Source organism: Neltuma alba, unplaced genomic scaffold (genome assembly GCF_004799145.2).
Source record: "Neltuma alba isolate B1F8T4 unplaced genomic scaffold, ASM479914v2 tig00013192_pilon, whole genome shotgun sequence".
In the NCBI taxonomy this organism is placed as follows: domain Eukaryota; kingdom Viridiplantae; phylum Streptophyta; class Magnoliopsida; order Fabales; family Fabaceae; genus Neltuma; species Neltuma alba.
The window spans coordinates 92,152-112,834 of NW_021637498.1; the positions used below are offsets into that span (position 1 = coordinate 92,152).

A 20,683-nucleotide genomic window follows, 5' to 3' on the forward strand; every position below is an offset into this window, starting at 1 on the left:
AGTCAAACTGTGCGCGAGAAGGTTATTTATTTTCAAAAACAAAAGTATTAAGGAAAAAAAAGGGAAAAAGACAGAAAAATGCACTCCAACTCCAAAAGCCCAAAAACATTCGCCCAATTCCACAAATCCCATTTTGGTACCATGAGACCAAATTGGGATTATTATGTGAAAGGAAAAGACCACATTGCCCTTCATTTTAAATATTATTTTTAAAATATCACAGCCCCTACTAGCTGGCCGGTCACTGGACCTCCTGCAGCGGCGGTCACCGGAGCTCCGGCGACCAGCCGACAATTGGTCACCGGAGCTCCGACGGTCGGAATTTTTTTTTTTGAAAATTTTTACAACTTCAATATAACGATTAACAACTTTTGTAATGCTATTAACAACTTCAGTATAGCAATTAACAACAGCTTTTCTGGGAAATTCAACAAACTCCGGCGACTGGAAACAATTATTTTGAAAATTTTTACAACTTCAATATAACCGTTAACAACTTTTGTAATGCCATTCACAACTTCAATATAGCAATTAACAACAGCTTTTCTGGGAAATTCAACAAATTCCGGCGACCGGAAACAATTTTTTTGAAAATTTTTACAACTTCAGTATAGCGGTTAACAACTTTTGTAACCCTATTAACAACTTCAGTATAGCGGTTAACAACAACAAACTCAGGCGATCGGAAACAATTTTTTTGAAAATTTTTACAACTTCAATATAACGGTTAACAACTTTTGTAAGCCTATTAACAACTTCAGTATAGTGGTTAACAACAGGTTTTTGAGTTTGTTAAAGGCATTACTGAAGTTATAAAAAAGCCACTTTTTGAATTTTTCGAAAAACTTGTTGTTAATTGCTATATCAAAATTGTTAACCGTTATATTGGAGTTGTAAAAATTTTCAAAAAAACGTAATTGTGAACGTTATACTGAAGTTGAAAATTTTTACAACTCCAATATAACGGTTAACAACTTTTATAATGCTATTAACAACTTCAATATAGCAATTAACAATAAGTTTTCTGGGAAATTCAACAAACTCCGGCGACCGGAAACAATTTTTTTGAAAATTTTTACAACTTCAGTATAGCAGTTAACAACTTTTGTAACCCTATTAACAACTTCAGTATAGCGGTTAACAACAGGTTTTTGAGTTTGTTAAAGACATTACTGAAGTTATAAAAATGTCACTTTTTGAATTTAAAAACTTGTTGTTAACTGCTATATCAAAGTTGTTAACCGTTATATTGGAGTTGTAAAAATTTTCAAAAAAACGTAATTGTGAACGTTATACTGAAGTTGAAAATTTTTACAACTCCAATATAACGGTTAACAACTTTTATAATGCCATTCACAACTTCAATATAGCAATTAACAACAGCTTTTCTGGGAAATTCAACAAACTCCGGCGACCGGAAACAATTTTTTTGAAAATTTTTACAACTTCAGTATAGCAGTTAACAACTTTTGTAACCCTCTTAACAACTTCAGTATAGCGGTTAACAACAGGTTTTTGAGTTTGTTAAAGGCATCACTGAAGTTATAAAAATGTCACTTTTTGAATTTAAAAACTTGTTGTTAACTGCTATATCAAAGTTGTTAACCGTTATATTGAAGTTGTAAAAATTTTCAAAAAAACGTAATTGTGAACGTTATACTGAAGTTGTAAAAATTTTCAAAAAAATTGTTTCCGGTCGCCAGAGTTTGTTGAATTTCCCAGAAAAACTGTTGTTAATTGCTATATTGAAGTTGTGAATGGCATTACAAAAGTTGTTAACGGTTATATTGAAGTTGTAAAAATTTTCAAAATAATTGTTTCCGGTCGTCGGAGTTTGTTGAATTTCTCAGAAAAGCTGTTGTTAATTGCTATACTGAAGTTGTTAATAGCATTATAAAAGTTGTTAACCGTTATATTGAAGTTGTAAAAATTTTCAAAAAAAAAATTCCGACCGCCGGAGCTCCGGTGACCAATTGTCGGCTAGTCGCCAGAGCTCCGATGACCGCGGCTGCTGGAGGTCCGGTGAACGGCCGGCCAGTAGGGGCTGTGATATTTTAAAAATAATATTTAAAATGAAGGGCAATGTGGTCTTTTCCTTTCACATAATAATCCCAATTTGGTCTCATGGTACCAAAATGGGATTTGTAGAATTGGGCAGACGTTTTTGGGCTTTTGGAGTTGGAGGTGCATTTTTCTGTCTTTTTCCCAAAAAAAAATAGAAAAATGACATTTGAATTTCAAATAATCTGCTGAATTTAAAAAATTCCAATTTGGTCTTGGGATTATCATATTAAAAGAAAAAACTAAATTACCTTTTATTTTATTTATTGTTTTTAAAATATCAAAACTCCCACAGGCCGGCAGTTGGTCGCCGAAGCTCCGGCAGCGGCAGTCACCAGAGCTCTGGTGACCAGCTGACAATTAGTCATTCGAGTTCTGAAGGTCCGAAACAACTTTTTTGAAAATTTTTACAACTTCAGTATAACGGTTAACAACTTTTGTAACGCTATTAACAATTTCAGTATAGCAGTTAACAATTTCTGAGAAATTCAACAAGCTCTAGCGGTAGAAAACAATTTTTTTTTTTGAAAATTTTAACAATTTCAATATAATCGTTAACAACTTTTGTAACGCTATTAACAATTTCAGTATATCAGTTAAAAACAGGTTTTTTAGGAAATTTAACAATTGGTCGTTGGAGTTCTGGCGGGGGAAAACAATTTTTTTGAAAATTTTTACAACTTCAGTATAACAGTTGACAACTTTTGTAACTCTATTAACAACTTCAGTATAACAGTTAACAACAGGTTTTCTGAGAAATTCAACAAGTTCCGGTGGTCGGAAATAATTTTTTTGAAAATTTTTACAATTTCAGTATAATAGTTAACAATTTTTGTGACGCTATTAACAATTTCAATATAGCAGTTAATAACAGCTTTTTCAGGAAATTCAACACTTGAAAACAATTTTTTTGAAAATTTTTACGGTGTCAATATAACAGTTAACAAGTTTTATAACACTATTAACAACAGGTTTTTCGAGAAATTCAAAAAGTAGCATGTTTACAATTTCAATAATATAGTTAACAAGTTTCGTAACTTTATTAACAATTTTGATATAGCATTTAACAACATGTTTTCTTAAAATTTCAAAAAAAATGACAGTTTTACAACTTTAGCAACTATTTTTTTTTTGAAAAATTTTTACAATTTCAGTATAACGGTTAACAACTTTTGTAATATTATTAACAACCTAACTATAGTAGTGATTTGAACCTTTTTAGTCGTCTTGGGTTAAATCAAAAATAAAACCAAATTATGCAACAAAGCACAACTCGGGTCGTGTCTCTTGAGGAGCCTTTTATTAATTCCTAAGTTAACTAAGTGACAAAGAATAAAAGGGGGGTTGAAAAAGGATTTTTCAATTAATAAAACTAATTATGAAAATAAGAAATAAATCTAAACTATTTTTTTTGGGTATTTTTAATAAAGAAAGAATGAAAAATGCAAATTTGAATTTTAGAAAATCAGTAATGAGAATGCTTCTTGAAAACGGAATGTAGCTATCCTTGCTGAATGAAGATATGGGAGTAAAATAATGCACCAAGTTAAGAAAAACAACTCCAAACACGGTTTGGATCAAGTAAACTCAACACTTAACTACCATAAACGCTAGATAGTAATCAAATTATTAAGCTACTTTTAAAAACCACTTGATGTGCAATTTAAATTGAGTTAATAAAACTTTTTTTCCTCTCAAAGAATGCTCACAGAGACACTCAATTGCAATACATCTCAATCATAAAATCTAACAACATGCCAGATAAGATAATTTTAATGAATGCAAAGGAAATATTTATAAATTCAAATCCCAAGTAATACAACTCAAATTAAACGCAAAAATCCAATTAACAGAAATTATAACGCATAATCTCAGTTTCCAAATCAAATAAAATATCTCTAACACAGAAAAAATCTAATGAAGTCCAAGAGAAAATTAATTAGAAAACTAAATACTCCTTTAGTTGAAGCTCTAAGCTCAAGCTACTCCTCCATCTTCAAGAAGCACGAGAAAATTAGCCTCTCATAGTTCTAGAAGAATCCATAATATATTTGAAACAATGAGAATCTATAGAGGTTTTGGTGAGAAAGTGGGTGTGAAGATTATTTGTAGAAGAATACAAGCAATAGGAGTCTACGGTGATGATGGTGATTGGTTGAAGGAAGAAAAGACGAAAACTGGGGGTGAGAAAGATATTGAGTTCTCGCGGCGTGGGGGTATGCGGCGTGTGTATATGGATATGAATAGGGTGTGAATATGGCCGAAAGGGAAAAGGACGAAAACTAGTGGAGAAAGAAATTGAATTGTGTGGCGGCGGAGGTGTGTATGCGTGAGAGGATCTGAAGGCTTTGATGACTACGAGTCGGTGGTGTGAGGTGTGTCAATACGAGTGTGTGTACGGTGCTATATATAGGAATGGAATGGGGGGCGGCCGTGATACCTGCGTAAAGGAGGAGATATAATATATATCCAAATCAAATGTGAAGGATATGCGTGTGGATAATTTCTGTATCCTCTTTTTGAATCTATAAAAATACAGATAATATCATAATCTGCATCCAAGCTGTGTCTCCAATTTTCCTTTCTTGTATTTTTTTATTTCCTTCCTTTCAGTTTTCTCATTATCTTTAATTCCTTTTTTTTAAGGCCTGTAAAAGATAAATTGAGATACTATCACCAATTTCAAAATCAATTATTATTTAAAAAGAGATAAAAATATGATAAGATCTCCTATTAAATCTCTAATTTCATGCAATCAGTATTTGATTCAAAATATCTACAATCAATGCAATTTATCCCACTTTAATTGATAAATATCTCTAAAAAGATATCAAACAATATATTAAAATCAGGATTTATCAAGTAGTTAACAACAAGTTTTCTAAAAAATTAAAAGGTAGCATTTTTATAATTTCAGTAATGTCGTTAACAAGTTCCCTAACTTTATTAATAATTTCGATATAACACTTAACAACAGGCTTTCTTAAAAATTCAAAAAAATGGCATTTTTATAACTTGAACAACTTTTTTGTTTTTAAAATTTTTACAACTTTAATATAATTGTTAACAACGTTTGTAACTCTATTGATAATTTCGATATAGTAGTTAACAATAGGTTTTTTGAAAAATTCAAAAAGTAGCATTTTACAACTTCAGTAACGCCGTTAACAAACTCAAAAACTTATTGTTAATCGCTATACTGAAGTTGTTAATAGAGTTACAAAAGTTGTTAACCGTTATACTGAAGTTGTAAAAATTTTCTAAAATATTGTTTTCCGCTGCCGGAGCTCTGACAATCAATTGTTGAATTTTTTGAAAAATCTGTTGTTAACTGATATACTGAAGTTGTTAATAGCGTTACAAAAGTTGTTAACGGTTATATTGAAGTTGTAAATTTTTTTTTAAAAATTGTTTCCGGCCACTGGATCTTGTTGAATTTGCTAGAAAATCTATTGTTAACTGTTATATTGAAGTTGTTAATAACGTTACAAAAGTTGTTAACCATTATATTGAAGCTATAAAAATTCTTAAAAAAAATTGTTTCCAACCGCCGGAACTCCGATGACTGTCGCGGGAGCTCTGGTGACTGCTGCCGCTGAAGCTCCGATGATTGACCAGGGGATCAGTGGGGGTTTTGATATTTTAAAAACAATAAATAGAATGAAAGGCAACTTGGTCTTTTTTTTTTAACATGATAATTTTAATTTGATCTCTAAATTGAGCAAACTATTTGGGTATTATAAAATTCAAGTGTCATTTTTCTATCTTTTTCCTTAATACATAAAACTAGCCATTTTAACTTATTGAAATTCAGTATAACATTTGACAATAAAACAATCAAGTCAACAAATCAACTATTTATTTGACTTTGATTTTCTTTTTGGAGCATGACGGATGGAGGAAACGAGCGCGCGAGCTGGCCATTTTGAATTATAAAAGTTGCTTTCTAATAACGAAGACTCCTCGAATTGATGAGGAAGTTTCCCAGAAACATTCTTCAATTCTTCGCTTAGAAACGGCATTGCTGTTTACTCAGACATTACTTTTGCTCTTAATTTGCCAGAAATAAGGTTTGACCGATCCAGGTGTGATGATCTTCTTCCTCATTCATTACTATTCATCACGTCGGGAAAAGCCATAATGTTCCTGATGAGTTCCATACTTGCATACATATGATTGTGTTCTTGCTCTGTTTCACCATCTTTCGTTTCCGCTTGTTTGAATGTTATAATGAAGCGGCGTCAATATGCTAATATTTAAATAAAATTTTCTGTGAGATAGCACTGCTTACTTGAAGGGAGTGGAGCATGGAGTTCTTCGGGGCGCAGGGAAATGAATTGCTTGTGGGTGTGGCCCTCTTCGCTTAAAAACACAGAAGGTTTGATCCATCCAGGTATGATAAGGAAGTTTCCTAAACCACCTTCTTCGCTTAAAAACTGCATTGCTGTCTACCCAGACATCACTTTTGCTCTTAGTTTGCCAGAAATATGGTTAGATCTATCCAGGTATGATGGTCTTCTTCCTGATCTGTAAAATGTATATATTCGAACTACTCATGCATATGTACATACGTATCAGGAAGAGCCATAATGTTCCTAATGAGTTCCTTATGATTGTGTTCTTGGTTCTTGCTCTGTTTCACCATCGTCCATTTCCATTTCCACTTGTTCGAATTTTATGATGAAGTAGGATCTACATCATATTAAATTTTAAAAAAAATGTTTCTGTGGGATAGTCAATCTTAGTCATATATTCTGAATTTCTCTCTTATCCAATGATAAAATAGTCTCAATGACAACGGGACGCTCATATCTGGATTTTAGATCTTGTTCCTTGGAATCTGATCCACTTGTTTTAGGTTTAGCTACTAAGTCCTTCAACCCATTTCAGATTGTAATTCGTCTTGTTACTTCTGAGATGCTCAACTATTGTTTTTCAGAGGAAAACTTTGAACTTTTCTCCCCCTAGTTACTTCCCTTTATTTCATTTATTTCCTGTTTATTGTTCTGAATTATAATTGTTAATGAGCTATCCTGTTCTTCTCGCGTTGACATCGCCATGCTAGATAGAAATTAAATTCACATGGGAGTAGACATGTAATATTTGAGCAGTTATATGTTTATTAGAATGTTATAAACGGGAGCTTGAGGGGAGAGATTAGCATCAAATTTATTAGGAATAATTAACACCCTATGGTTTTTGTCTCTATCCAGTAATGGCAACTTTTACGACTTCTCCCAGCGTTCGGCAGGAAAAATATGATGTTTTTGTCAGTTTTAGAGGTCCAGACACCAGACGTAGATTTGTTGGCCATTTGAGAAAGCAGTTTCGACAAAAGGGCATAGAGGTTTATGTTGATGAGACGGCAGAGAGAGGAGATACAATATCACCTGCACTTTCAGAAGCAATAGAAAGATCAAGAATTGCGCTGGTGATATTCTCTGAAAACTATGCTTCTTCAAGGTGGTGCTTAGAAGAGCTAGTGAAAATCATGCAATGCAGGCAAGACCATAGTCAGATTGTAATTCCAGTTTTCTATGATATAGACCCATCAAATGTTAGGCGTCAAAAAGGATCGTATGAAGGTGCATTTGTTCAGCATCGTAACTGCAGAGTTGATTCAAGGAAGTTGCAAGATTGGAGATCGGTCTTAAAAGAAACTGCAGACATATTTGGTTATCATAATTCCTCAAATTTTCGGTAAGATGTTTTCCTCTTTCTATTAATTATTAGACAAATCTTGTCACAATTTATGTATTGTAAATTTTTCCCATGAACAGTTAAAAATAATTATATCTATGCTTATATTATTGATAACTAAATCTATGCATTTATGATTTTTAACAATGTACCGTGTGATTTTTTTTTTTTTTGAAAAAACAACTTCTTTCTTTTAACATGTCAGGGATGAAGCTGACCTTATTGATGAAATAATCAAAGATGTATGCAAAAAGCTAGAAGGTAAAGGTAAAGACACAGTGGAGCCAAAGGACCATATTGGAATTGAGAAAAATTTGACTCCTATTGAATTATTTATGGAAGATGAATCACATGAAGTTAGAGTTTTAGGAATTTGGGGTAAAGGAGGAATAGGCAAAACCACCTTAGCTCATGCCACATTTGATAACTTTTACCACCAATTTGATAGGTCTTACTTTGCTGAAAATGTGAGAGAGAAATCAAAAAGATTGGAATGGATTGTTTGCTTGAAGAAATTCTCTCTGTTCTACTAGATGAAGAAAAGCCCCGAATGGTTGGAAAGCCTAATATTCAAAGGAGGCTACGTAGAACAAGAGTTCTTCTAGTTCTTGATGATGTAGACACCTCCAGTCAATTACAATATCTTATTGATGAAAATCTTTCATTGGGACCAAGTAGCAAAGTCATCATAACAAGTAGAGACAGGCATGTTCTTATTAGTGGAGGAGCTCATGAAGTACATGAGGTGAAAGAATTAGGCAAGGAAGAATCGCTTCAACTTTTTTGCTGGCATGCTTTCAAGCAAGGCCATCCCGAACAAGGATATGAAAAGTTATCAATGCAGGTAATTGAATATGCAAAAGGTCTTCCTCTGGCATTAAAAGTTTTGGGTTCATATTTGAACTCTAGAAATACAGAAGCATGGGAGAGTGCCCTTAAAAAATTGAGAAAGAATCCAAATAGGAAAATTCATGATGCATTAAGGGTGAGCTATGATGGACTTGATACCCTAGAAAAGGAGATATTTTTAAATATTGCATTCTTCCTCGGGGGAGAAAAGAAAGAAGATATTATGAGGGTGCTAGACGCTTGTGATGATGACCTCTACGTGGACATTGGAATAGATACGCTTCTGGATAAAGCACTCATAACCATTTCAAGTCACAATGGAGTAGAAATTCATGATATGCTACAAGAAATGGCTGAAGAAATAGTTCGTGAAGAATCTAGAGAGCACCCTGAAAGTCGAAGTCGATTAAATGATGCAAAAGAAGTTCAAGATATACTGGAAAATAACAAGGTAAAATGAAGGATGCTTTAACTTTCTTTTTTATTCATTAAATTATTTCAGTAAAAGAATTTTTACACGCCACTTGTTTAATATATTATTTGAATTTTGTTATTTTCTAGGGAACTAATATAATTGAAGGCATCGCATTGAACACATGTGAGTTAAAAAGCAACATACGCCTGAGTGCTGACGGCTTTAGTAGAATGAGTAATTTAAAATTTCTCAAGATTAATTCTTATTTTCGAGACAAATATCAAGTGCTTTGTCCCTTTGGTCTAGAGTCACTTCCTGATAAACTAAGATATTTTTGTTGGGAAAGTTATCCATTGGAGACTCTACCGCTTGGTTTTTGTGCAAAGAATCTTGTTGAAATCCAACTGCCTTCTAGCAAACTTGTAAAACTATGGGATGGTGCGCAGGTATGGCTATATATTAATGCACATTTCATTTCTTTAGCCTAATTGAATTGTGAGGGCTTTTCTGGTAACTTTTCTCTTTTAATTGTCACAGGATCTTATGAATTTGAAGAAAATAAATCTTGCCTGCTCAAAGTTAAAGGAGTTGCCTGATTTCTCCACGGCACAAAATCTTGAAATAATGAGCCTCAGATTTTGTGTAAATTTATGCAGTATTCATCCATCAATCTTGTCTCTTCCTAAACTTGTTTCTTTGGATCTAGAGGGGTGCATCACACTAAAGAATCTTCATGGGAATAACCATTTGAAATCTCTCAAGAAACTCAACCTAAATTATTGCTCTGCTCTCAAGGAATTTTTGTTGTCATCAGAAGAAATGAGAAGTTTAAGTTTATTTGGTACTGGTATCGAAACCTTGAACTTGCCATTTGGACGGTACAATAAACTTGAAGAGCTATATCTCGGTGGGGCTCTCAGGAACTTTCAAGTAAATGAGCTAAGTAGCTTGACATCTCTTAAAATATTCTCTCTTGATCGTTTTGAAGGAAGAATAGTCAAATCAAAATTATTCATTCTGTTTGATGCGTGGTGTTCGTTAGAAGAATTGAGGTTGACAGACTGTGAGGTTTCTGAGATCCCTGATAATATCAGTGCCATGTCATTGTTGAAGATTCTATCACTACGAGGAAGCAGCGTTAAGAGTTTGCCAGATAGCATCAAGCATCTTTCAGAGCTCAGAGAAATTGATTTGGGTAATTGCAAGAGCCTTAGGTCCTTACCAGAACTTCCATCCTCCCTTACTCATTGTCATCTCCACGAATGCCAATCACTGAAGACCTTCAGTTTCCCACTAATGCGAGCAATACATAACTCTAGTGAGGTTAGAGTTTGTTATCTCGGAAGCACAATCCCAGAGGGCTTCAAATATTCCCAGACCGCTAAGAGCTCTATTAGTATTGAGCTTGCACCAGCTTCTTCTGACCATTTATTGGGTTTCGCTTCTTGTTGCATTGTTTCCCCATCGACGCTGCTACGAGTTGACAGAAAATTCCACTTTGAAGATGAAAAGATCTATTACGAGAGTGACAAGATCATATTCCTTATGAATCCGAGTACAGATCATGTTTTTTTATGGTATGATCCAGTGGATCGCATGTTGAAGGAAAACCAAAGAAGGCGATTTGATGAGGGCGGCACTTACAAGTTTGCATGTGAATTCTTCTACGGAGTTTGCTCCGATCGTTCTGCGGATGAATTTAATGACGGGATAAAAAGGTGTGGAATTTGGCCAATATATGCATCAGAATTACAGGAAAAAGTGGAATTCAGGCTAGAGACAGATGCTGTTATAGGCAGTACCAGCCAGCACCCTAATGTTGAAGTGTCCCAACATCAGCCGGCACGTTATTTCGTTAGGAGAAGCGCTCGTGTGCGCCAGAGGACAGGGAACTTGACCATGATGCCGTACTCTTTGAGAACGAGGAGAGGCCGAAATGAGCGCACGGCCCCAAAGGATAACAAAAGAATCACTCGATGATGCAATTCCAGGTCCAATAATTTTTTTAGTTCTTTATGGCCTCCATCCATGTATGAAAAGAATTATTTATTCTCATTGTGATTGGCCTTTGGGTCTCATGCCCAGCATCCATTAAAATAATAAATAAACATTAGAAAAATCTCCAAACTAAGCTACTACATGTATATGCAACCATCTCTAATTTCTATCCACAGGCATGTGCAACCAAAAATTGTAGAGATAATGGATTCATTGATTTTTAATTCTTTTAGGGTGTGTTTGGTATGAGGGATTTGGGTGGGGGGAGGGGAGGGAAGGGGAGGGATTTTAATCATTTCCCCTTGTTTGGCAACACACAAATTTTAGGAGGGGAAGGAAAATTTTTTAAAATTTCCCCTCCCCTCCAAAATTGGGAGGATTTGGAGAAAAATGGTAATATTTTGTCATATTATGACCATTATGCCTATATTTTGTCATGTTGTGACCATTATGCCCACGCCTTAAATAAAATAAGAGTAAAATTGTCCATATTAAAATATTTTCCCCTCCCCTCCCCTCTTTTTTTATAAATCCAAACAAGATGATATTAAAATCCTTCCACTCCCCTTCCCTTCCCTCCATTAAAATCCCTCCCCTCTCCTTCTTCTCATTGAGCCAAACATACCCTTAGTATGCCTTAGTCCCCTGCTCTCCAAGTTCTGGTTTCTCACCAAGAAGTTGATGCTATGGGTCGACTGTTAGTAAATATTATGTATACATGTAGATATTAACAATGTATAACAGTAAGTATTTTGGTCTTCTTCATAGCTGGTCAATTTCCAAGGTCCATGTGATTTTTTGCTCTGCTCTTCACTAATGTTAACGATATCATATAAGTCTGAATTGCATTCGTGCACATCTTGGAATTAGAGACAACCCTTGTGCAGAATAAAACTTAGAATGAAAAGAAATATAGATGCCATATATATTATGTACTACGCCGGTCTTAAATAACATTACAAAAAGAGTCTTATATTTAGAATTAGAAGAGTATTTCACCTGTTTAACTTTGCATATCACATAATATTGGTTCGGTGGACCAATCCAATTATGAACAGAGCATGTGAAGCCTGTTTTTCATCACCGACAGGTCCAGGAGGATCGAGGCGTGCGACATGAATGTAACAATCATCAGCTTCATTTTACCAGTTGGCCAACAAGTGAAGAGCTCTGAACCATTTGAGTTGTTAATTGAGGTGTTGTTTCTTGTCTTTTTCCTGGTAATTTGGTTCTGCTTCGTCTGCAGTATCACAGGTGGAAACTATTACAGTGTGGGAATGACAAGAATGATATGCGATTGTGAGCCATTTGGATAATATGCCAAACTTGGTGGTTCTGTTTGTCTTTGGCTTTTATGCTTTCGTTTGTTGACTTCAGAAAGTGAACTGATTTTTTCTACTCAAAATTTTTTTGTCAAATCAGATATTATATTTGTCCAGAAGTAGTCTTCATTTTGTCTTTCTCACCACTAACAGGTGATAAAATCATCAAATCTGTTTGCTGTATCTCAGAGCAGCGTAATGAATTCCTTGTTGTCTGATGATCGAATAAAGTCTCTGTTTTTCCTTTCAACAGAACCAACCAGTGTCACTGATTGTTTCTGGTAACATGGGTTTTGTCCCATTTCATATCCGAAAACTAGAGATAAAAAAAAATGATGTATTTATATATAAATATCAAGGAAAGCCTATGAAGCTAGTACTGTATCGCCATTATACTTCCAAAAAATTGTTTTCATGAGTTTATTGATCGTCAATTTCACCTATTTCTTTGTTTATTGGCTTCGTTTAAGTGAACATTATTTTTAAATAAATTTTATGGATATTTATTAGTTGTCAATTTCTCAAGTCCTTTTGATTTTTGACTCTCGAGTCTTTGAGAAAGCCAAAATGAAAACATGACAGTATGCAATAAAAAAAACTGTATTATTCTTCTTGTTTTCTTACCCCTTGTCACTACAATCGAAAGTAAACTGAGTACTTTGCTGCAATTTATAGCAAAATATTTCTCCGATCCTAAATATAAAACCTTTTTTATAATGTAATTTATACTATAAAAAGGATTTTATATTTAGGACCGGAGGAGTAATTAAGAAATTAAATTAATTGTACGATAATTTTTGAAGGATTCATAGACACATTATGGGAAAGAAATCCTTGAAAAGGGAATATCAAATTTTGACAAAGCAACATTGGAAATTGAAATTTCCATCAAGTCAATCATAAACCAAGTTTATTTTTCATTTGTCATTGTGAATGTGAAATGTAATTAATAAACGATTCAGTATTAAAACTTTTTGTGTGGGTAGCAAGTGTGTGGAACAGGGAAAGTGATTTCATTTAAAATTGCCGAGTATAATTATATCATAGGAAGCCGATTATTGGCCAAAACTATATTATCCTACTAAACCATTGCGGGAAACAGAGACTAAAGGGGTGTTTGGATGGCATGAGAAGTGCTTCTAAAAGATATTTTTTCACAAATCGAGATAAACTCCTCCATATATTTACTTTGTATATCGTAAAATCACTTCTTAAATCATAATTTGGTTTGTATCCAAATACTTCATAAAAACATAGTGATTATGGAAAACTGCTATCAGCCGAACCTCTGATGGCCCAATATCAACAGAACGAACTACTTAGGATTCGACCCAAGTCCAGCCAAGGCGGAGCAGAGCACACGGGGTGAGAAAGAGCATAGGAAATTAATATTATCAACTTTTGAAAATCAAAGGCACTTCCCTAATTTATGTAAGGTAGGTCCTGTTTCTGGTGAACAAATATTATTCTTGATGTTATGATTTTTTACCTTAAGCCGCCTATATTTAATAATTCTCAGATAGAAACCGGAATGTTGGATTAATGAGGATGATGTGGCATCCTACATAAAATCAAAAATAGCATCCGTATGGGTTAATAATTTTATATAATTATATATATTTTTCATAGAAGGGTTAGAATGCCATTTGTGTTTAAGAATAACAAACCCTAATCTCTTTTATCTCCTTACTGCGGGCTAACTCAACTTTCAATTCGTAAAAAGAACCTCTCGTTGGGCAGATTAACATTTTGATTTTCAAAGTGTTTGTGTTTTCTTTAGTTGCCTGTACTGGGTTCTGCATTGGATCAATGTTCATGTCCTCATGGAATCATCTATTTGCAATTGTCTAGTCTTTGTGCTTTTTTCGATCCCGATTTCAGTCAATCACCCATCGATTTTACCACAGCAACATTTATAGCTGTGTGATTCTGTTTTTGGTTTTATGATTTTAATTTCTATTTTTCTGGTTTAGAGAACAAGCGATCCAGATGGGACTCTAATTTTGTGGAAAAGGCTGTATTTTCTTTGCCAGGATGGTGGCGTTGTGGTTGATGGCGGCCTGCGGCACGGAGCTGCAAAGAAATTAGGGATTTTTTTTTAATGACAAAATGACAATTTAAACCTTCTTTAAAAATATATATGTATATAATTATCATAAAATTATAACTCATGCAAATGGCAAGAAGTTGGATGTTACGTAGGATGTCACATCCTTACTAATTTGACCCGGAACTCAGGAGAGTTTTTATATTTTAGCCCAATTTTTAATATCTAAAATTTGAATTCATTTTAGTTTTGATCCTTGAGATTTAAAATAAGTAGTTTTGGTCCTAAATTTCACCTAATTTTTGTTTGGGTATCTAAAATTTGAAACCAGAGGATTTGTTTCCTGAAATTTGATGTCATTTTGGTTCACTTAAATACTTTTAATCCTTGAAACAGTTTTTTTTTAAGGATAAAAATTAAAGTGAGATCAAATTCTGAAGATTAGAACAATTGCCGGCTTCAAATTTTAGAGAGAACTAAAACAATAATCAGCTCAAGAAAAACTAAAATAATGTTAAATTTCAAGAACCAAAATCATTGGTTTTAAATTTCAGAGATCAAAACCAAAATTAAATTAAATTTCGGTAACTAAGAATGATATTAAGCCTTGATATACATAACGGAAGAATAAATTCTTCTTGCAGGAATGACATTAATATGACTTAAGGATGGCGAAAATATTCGGGTAGCTTAAATAACTCAATGTAATATTAGTCTCAGCAAAATAATGCAATTTCATGTGTAAATTTCACCACGATCAAGTTAATAAAGGATGGAATAATTCAACGGATCGCATATTAAAGGAAACCCAAGGAACGCGATTTGGCGAGGGCGCTACTTGAAAGTTGGCGTGTGAATTCTTCATCAGAGATCGCTTTGATTCTCGTGTGGTTGGGTATCAGAATTACATGAGAAAATTCAGCAAATGGGACTAAAGCTGCAGAAGGGTGATTTCCTGCACTATACCATTATTTTATCCAAATGCATTTTTTTTGGTTGGGGGTTTGGTCCTTAATATAATATAAGAGTTTGTTTGACTTTCATTTTGGTCCTAAATATAAGGTTCCAATCAATTTTATCTCCCATATTCATCTTTTTTTTTTTCCAAAATAGTCTTTATAATAATACTGAACATTGGGTGAGGGTGCCGCGTACAAGTTTGCATGTGACTTCTCCGTTTTAAATCGCTTTATTTCTGGTATATATGGATTGGATCACTTGATAAAAGTGGGTGGACTTTGACCAATATATGCATCAGAATTGCAAGAGAAAATGGAACTAAGGCTGGAGAAGGATGCTGTCACGAGCAATACCAGCCAGCACCCTAATGCTGAAGTATCCCCACATCAATCAGCACGTGATTCCGTTAGGAGAAGCACTCGTGTGCCAGAGGACAGAGAACTTGAGCGCGATGCCGACTCTTTGAGAACCCAGAGAGGCCGAAATGATAACAAAAGAAACGCTTGAGAATTTTTTGTGTGGGTAATTTCCTGCGCTATACCATCATTTCATCCGCATGTCTTATTTTGATTACGGTGAAACCTCTCCTATAGTGTGTGTACAAATCCTATAGATATGCTTTAACCTCCTTTTTTTTTTTAATCCAAATCTGATATTTCCCTTGTTGTAGAATCTCAATTTAATCAGCCTTCGTAGCCAAAATTAGGAGAATCTCCAACTCTTTCTAGCATATATGCAACTATCTCTATTTACCATCCATGGGGCATGTGCAATCAAAAATTGAAGAGATAATGGACTAATTGATTTTTATTTCCATTAATATACCGTAGTCCCCTGCTCTGCAAATTCTGTTTTCTGACAAAGAAGTTGAGTGCTATGGTTCGTCTGGTAGTAAATATTGTCTATACATGTATTGTATCCATTGAGCTCCGTGATGTAGTTAAAGTTTGTGATGTTTTGAATTGAATGTGATGCAACTAGCATCTATCATCTTCCACAAGCCTTCATTACTATCCTTTAAAGGAATAGAATGGCCACATTTTGATATATGTGATTTTACTCTCTCCTTTTCCTTTTTTAAAATCGGCTCTGATTGTCTTTTAATTTGTTGTTATATGCAGATTCCTTTTCAGAGAACTTGAGTCGATAGTATCATTTTGGATATAAATGTATAATTACTTTATAACAGTAAGTATTTTGGTTTCTTCATAGCTAGTCAATTTCTATATGTTTCATGTGAATTTTCCTCTGCTCCTTAGCAGTGTTAAAGAATTCAAATAAATCTGAGTTGTATTCTTGCACATTTTGGAATTATAGGCAAACCTTATACAGAATAAAATTTAGAACGTAAAGAAATATATATAGGTGCCATCTATTTCACCTGTTTAACTTACATATTACATGATATTGGCTAATTAGGTAGGCCAATCCAATTATGAACACAAAGCACGTCAAGATATGGAGGCTTTGATGTGTCACCCTAAACTCAAACTTCAGCAAAAGCACTTGCCATCAATGTCCGAGATGAAGATAATACTCAACTATTCTAGTCCTTGTCCTTCACGGCTACTCACATCATGCCACATACTACCTCCGGTCTTTAATATAAGACTCAGTTTGACTTTTATTTTGATCTTAAATATAAGACCCCAATCTACTTTGTTTATCATATTTATACTTTTTTTTTCAAAGTAGCCTTTCTAACAATGATAGTTCTAAGCAATACACTTGATTAGCAATGATATTTTAGAAAAGACAATACCTATTCAGGACAAATAACTAACTCAACTTATTTATTTAATCTCTTCAACTTAGTCAACTAACTCTTATAATTAGGACCGGAGGTAGTATAATTTAGGTATCTGAGTATACATGTATACACACAGAGAGCAACTTTCATGAAAACCTCTGCTATATCATGATTACTACATAATAAGCAATTATTTACAAATGATGGTAGGATAAAAAAACTAGGACTGAATTCATTAGCGGGTAAAGCCAAGGCAAGAGGCATAATTATTTGTGCTGGAGGATCATTAATTATTAGCCTTTACACTAGAAAATTTTATATTGGTCACCATAGTCATCATTCCTCTCGCATTGCTTTAGTAGAACCATCCAAGATTCACATGCTTTGAGACACGCTCTTTCTAATTGCTAGCTACTTCTCATATACAAGATGGTTCATTATCTAATTAAGCTTGGAAATCTTAGTTCGTATAAGTTCAAAAATCTTGGATAATAAACCATCCTGTATATGAGAAGCAACTAGCAATTAAAAAGAACGTGCCTGAAATCATGTGAGTCTTGAGTGGTTCTTCTAAAGCAGTATGAGAAGAATGATGACTATGGTGACCCATGTAAAATTCCTTTATCAGACAAGGCTAGTGGTTAATGCTCCTCCAGCACAAATAAATGTGCCCATTGCCTTGGCTTTACCTCCCCATGTTTTTAGTCCTAGTTTCTCCATCCTATAATTATTTGTAAATAAATGCTTCTTAGAGTTTTTCATGAAAGTTACTCTTTTTTTGTATACATATATGCTCATATATCTGAATATGTGATGAAGATTAGGAAACTGGACATGGGAACCAACTTGAGAAAGTTGTTTATTGAAGTGTTTCGTAGATCATTCTGGAAGAACATTGTTACTATTGTCCTAAAATTAGCTACCGTAAATTTGTGAATTGGGACTTCAATTTGTTGCTTATGTTATAAGGGGCAGATAATCGGATTTCCATTATATTTGGATCTCGATGGCCCATCACTGTGCCTATGAGATCCTCTTTCACTCTAAACCAATTCACTAGCCCAAGAACACAAGTTAAGAAGTATTTATACCTTTGTACTTCCACTCTCTTGAGGAATGTGTGACTTATGTTTATTTTGACACACCAACACATATACCCCAGCTCCAACAAGGAACACAAACTTCATGGACGATGGTCACACTTTAACATCGCCTTACTAACTAAGCAATGAAAGAAAAACAGGTCAACCTCAAGTTCATGAGAAACAAAGGGGAAAAAAGAAGACAAGAAGCAGAAATAGCAAAGGCACTTTAATACGTCATTTTAAAAGATTACCCAAGAAGTTAAAACTAAATAATAAAATATTTTGTATAGTCACCAAACAATTAAAATAAATAAGTCATTATTCTTACAGGGGATATAAAACGATGTAACCGTCATTACCTTCATTTTTCTTGCTTAGGTTTTGGTTCTGCTTTATCTGCAATATCGCAGGTAGGAAACTATTACAGTGTGGGAATAACAAGAATGATATGTAATTGTCAGCCACTTGGATAATATATGCCAAACTTGCTGGTTATGTTTGTCTTTAATTGGCTTTCATGCTTTTGATTGCAGACTTTAAAAAGTCATTAAATCTGATTTTCTCAAGTAATAACATTGGTTTTGTCCCATTTCAAATTCAAAAACTAGAGATAAAAGTGATGTATTTATAGAGATCAAGGATGGAACTTCCGAAAAATTGTTTTCATATGCAACAAAAAGCATTTTTGCTGGAATTTGAAACGAAGTAATTGAGAAGTTAAATTAATTTACAATAATTTTTGAACAATTGATGGACGCATGGAAAGAATCCTTACAAAGAGCATCCCAACTTTCACAGGGATCAAAAGTAACAGTAAAAATTTAAAATTATCATCAAATCGATCAAAAACCAAGTTTACTTTTCATTTCTCAATGTGAATGCGAAATAGAACTAACAAACCATTCAATATCAAAACTGTATGTATGGACTTTGCATGGAAGCGTGTGAAACAGGAAAAATGATTTAATTTAAAATTGTTGGATATAATATAATTATATCCAAAACAATAAAGAAAAAAAAAAGTCCTGCTAAACCATTGCCCAAAACTAACACCGCGATGGGTGTGAAAGCATCTTTCATGTGCCCAAATCGTCAAAAGCAACACACTCCTCCAACACCAATACCATAAATTAATGAACGAATTTAATTTTAATTATTTTTTGATAGTGACTGTGAAACAGGGAAGCATTTTTATGTACTCAAATTGTCAAAAAAAGCAGACCATCTTCTCAAAAAGTTATTTTGATTTTTGCAACACAAATGTTATACCATCTAATCTTAATAATGGGGGCAATTTAGGAACATTGATTTAATTGTGTACAGAGAATGGTGATTTTGATTATAAAACAGCGCAAAAAATCTGTTAATTTGTCGTAATAATACAGGACGGATGGAGTACTTTTTATTATTTTACATAAACTAAAAGAATTTTTTTTAAATTAATAAAAAAAATGGTTAGTTATTTTTAATTTGTATCAAATCACAGGTACCGAGTAGCGACATTTTAATATGGCCTACATACTTAGGACACGAACATAAAATCTCTGGACTACCAGCCAGAGAAGATGACATTTGACTATAAAGCAATCAAGTCAACAAATCAAAACGCGCATAAGCCAATTTGTCACCTTAAATTATTGAACTTGCATTTTAATAACGAAGACTCCTCGTATTGATAAGGAAGTTTCCCAGAAACCACCTTCTTCGCTTAGAAACTGCATTGCTGTCTACTCAGACATCACTTTTGCTCCTAGTTTGCCAGAAATAAGGTTTGATCTATCCAGGTATGATGATCTTCTTCCTCATCTGTAAAATGTATATATTCGAACTATTCATGCATGTGTACATACGTATCAGGAAGAGCCATAATGTTCCTAATGAGTTCCTTATGATTGTGTTCTTGGTTCTTGCTCTGTTTCACCATCGTTCATTTCCACTTTTTTGAATTTCATGACGAAGTAGGATCTACATTATATTAAATTTTAAATAAAAGTTTCTGTGAGATAGTCAATCTTAATCATATATTCTGAATTTTCTCTCTTATCCAATTAATCTTGATAAAATAGTCTCAATGACAACGGGGACACTCACAACTGGATTTTAGATCTTGTTCCTTGAAATCTGATCCACTTGTTTTAGGTTTAGCTACCAAGTCCTTCAAGCCATTTCAGATTATAATTGGTATTGGTACTTCTGAGATGCTCAACTATTGTTTGTCAGAGGAGAACTTTGGACTTTTGTCCGCCTAATTACGTACCTTTATTTCATTTATTTCCTGTTTATTGGTCTGAACTATAATTGTTAATGACCTATCCTGTTCTTCTCGCGTTGGCATCGCCGTGCTAGATAGAAGTTGAATTCACTTGGGAGTCGATATATAATATTTGAGCAGTTATATGCTTATCAGAATGTTATAAACGGGAGCTTGAGGGGAGAGATTAGCATCAAATTTGTTAGGAATAATTAACACCAGATGGTTTTTGTCTATATCCAGTA

The 20,683-nt window shown here is 33.8% G+C and overlaps 1 protein-coding gene across 1 annotated transcript; it reads left to right on the forward strand.

Moving 5' to 3' along the window:
* Window positions 1–7,276: 7,276 nt before the first annotated feature.
* On the forward strand, window positions 7,277–11,005 carry LOC114735247 (disease resistance-like protein DSC1). Its single transcript, XM_028922929.1, has 5 exons — window positions 7,277–7,761; window positions 7,967–8,228; window positions 8,324–9,061; window positions 9,172–9,471; window positions 9,563–11,005. The coding sequence occupies exons 1-5, from the start codon at window positions 7,277–7,279 to the stop codon at window positions 11,003–11,005; spliced, it is 3,228 nt and encodes a 1,075-aa protein (XP_028778762.1).
* Window positions 11,006–20,683: the final 9,678 nt, after the last annotated feature.

Bases quoted from the DNA above. Each gene is read 5' to 3' on its own strand.
- LOC114735247 (XM_028922929.1), top strand. From the start codon at position 7,277: ATGGCAACTTTTACGACTTCTCCCAGCGTTCGGCAGGAAAAATATGAT. The intron at 9,062-9,171 runs GTAAAATGAAGG...GTTATTTTCTAG, and splicing joins ATATACTGGAAAATAACAAG to GGAACTAATATAATTGAAGG. The intron at 9,472-9,562 runs GTATGGCTATAT...TAATTGTCACAG, and splicing joins AACTATGGGATGGTGCGCAG to GATCTTATGAATTTGAAGAA.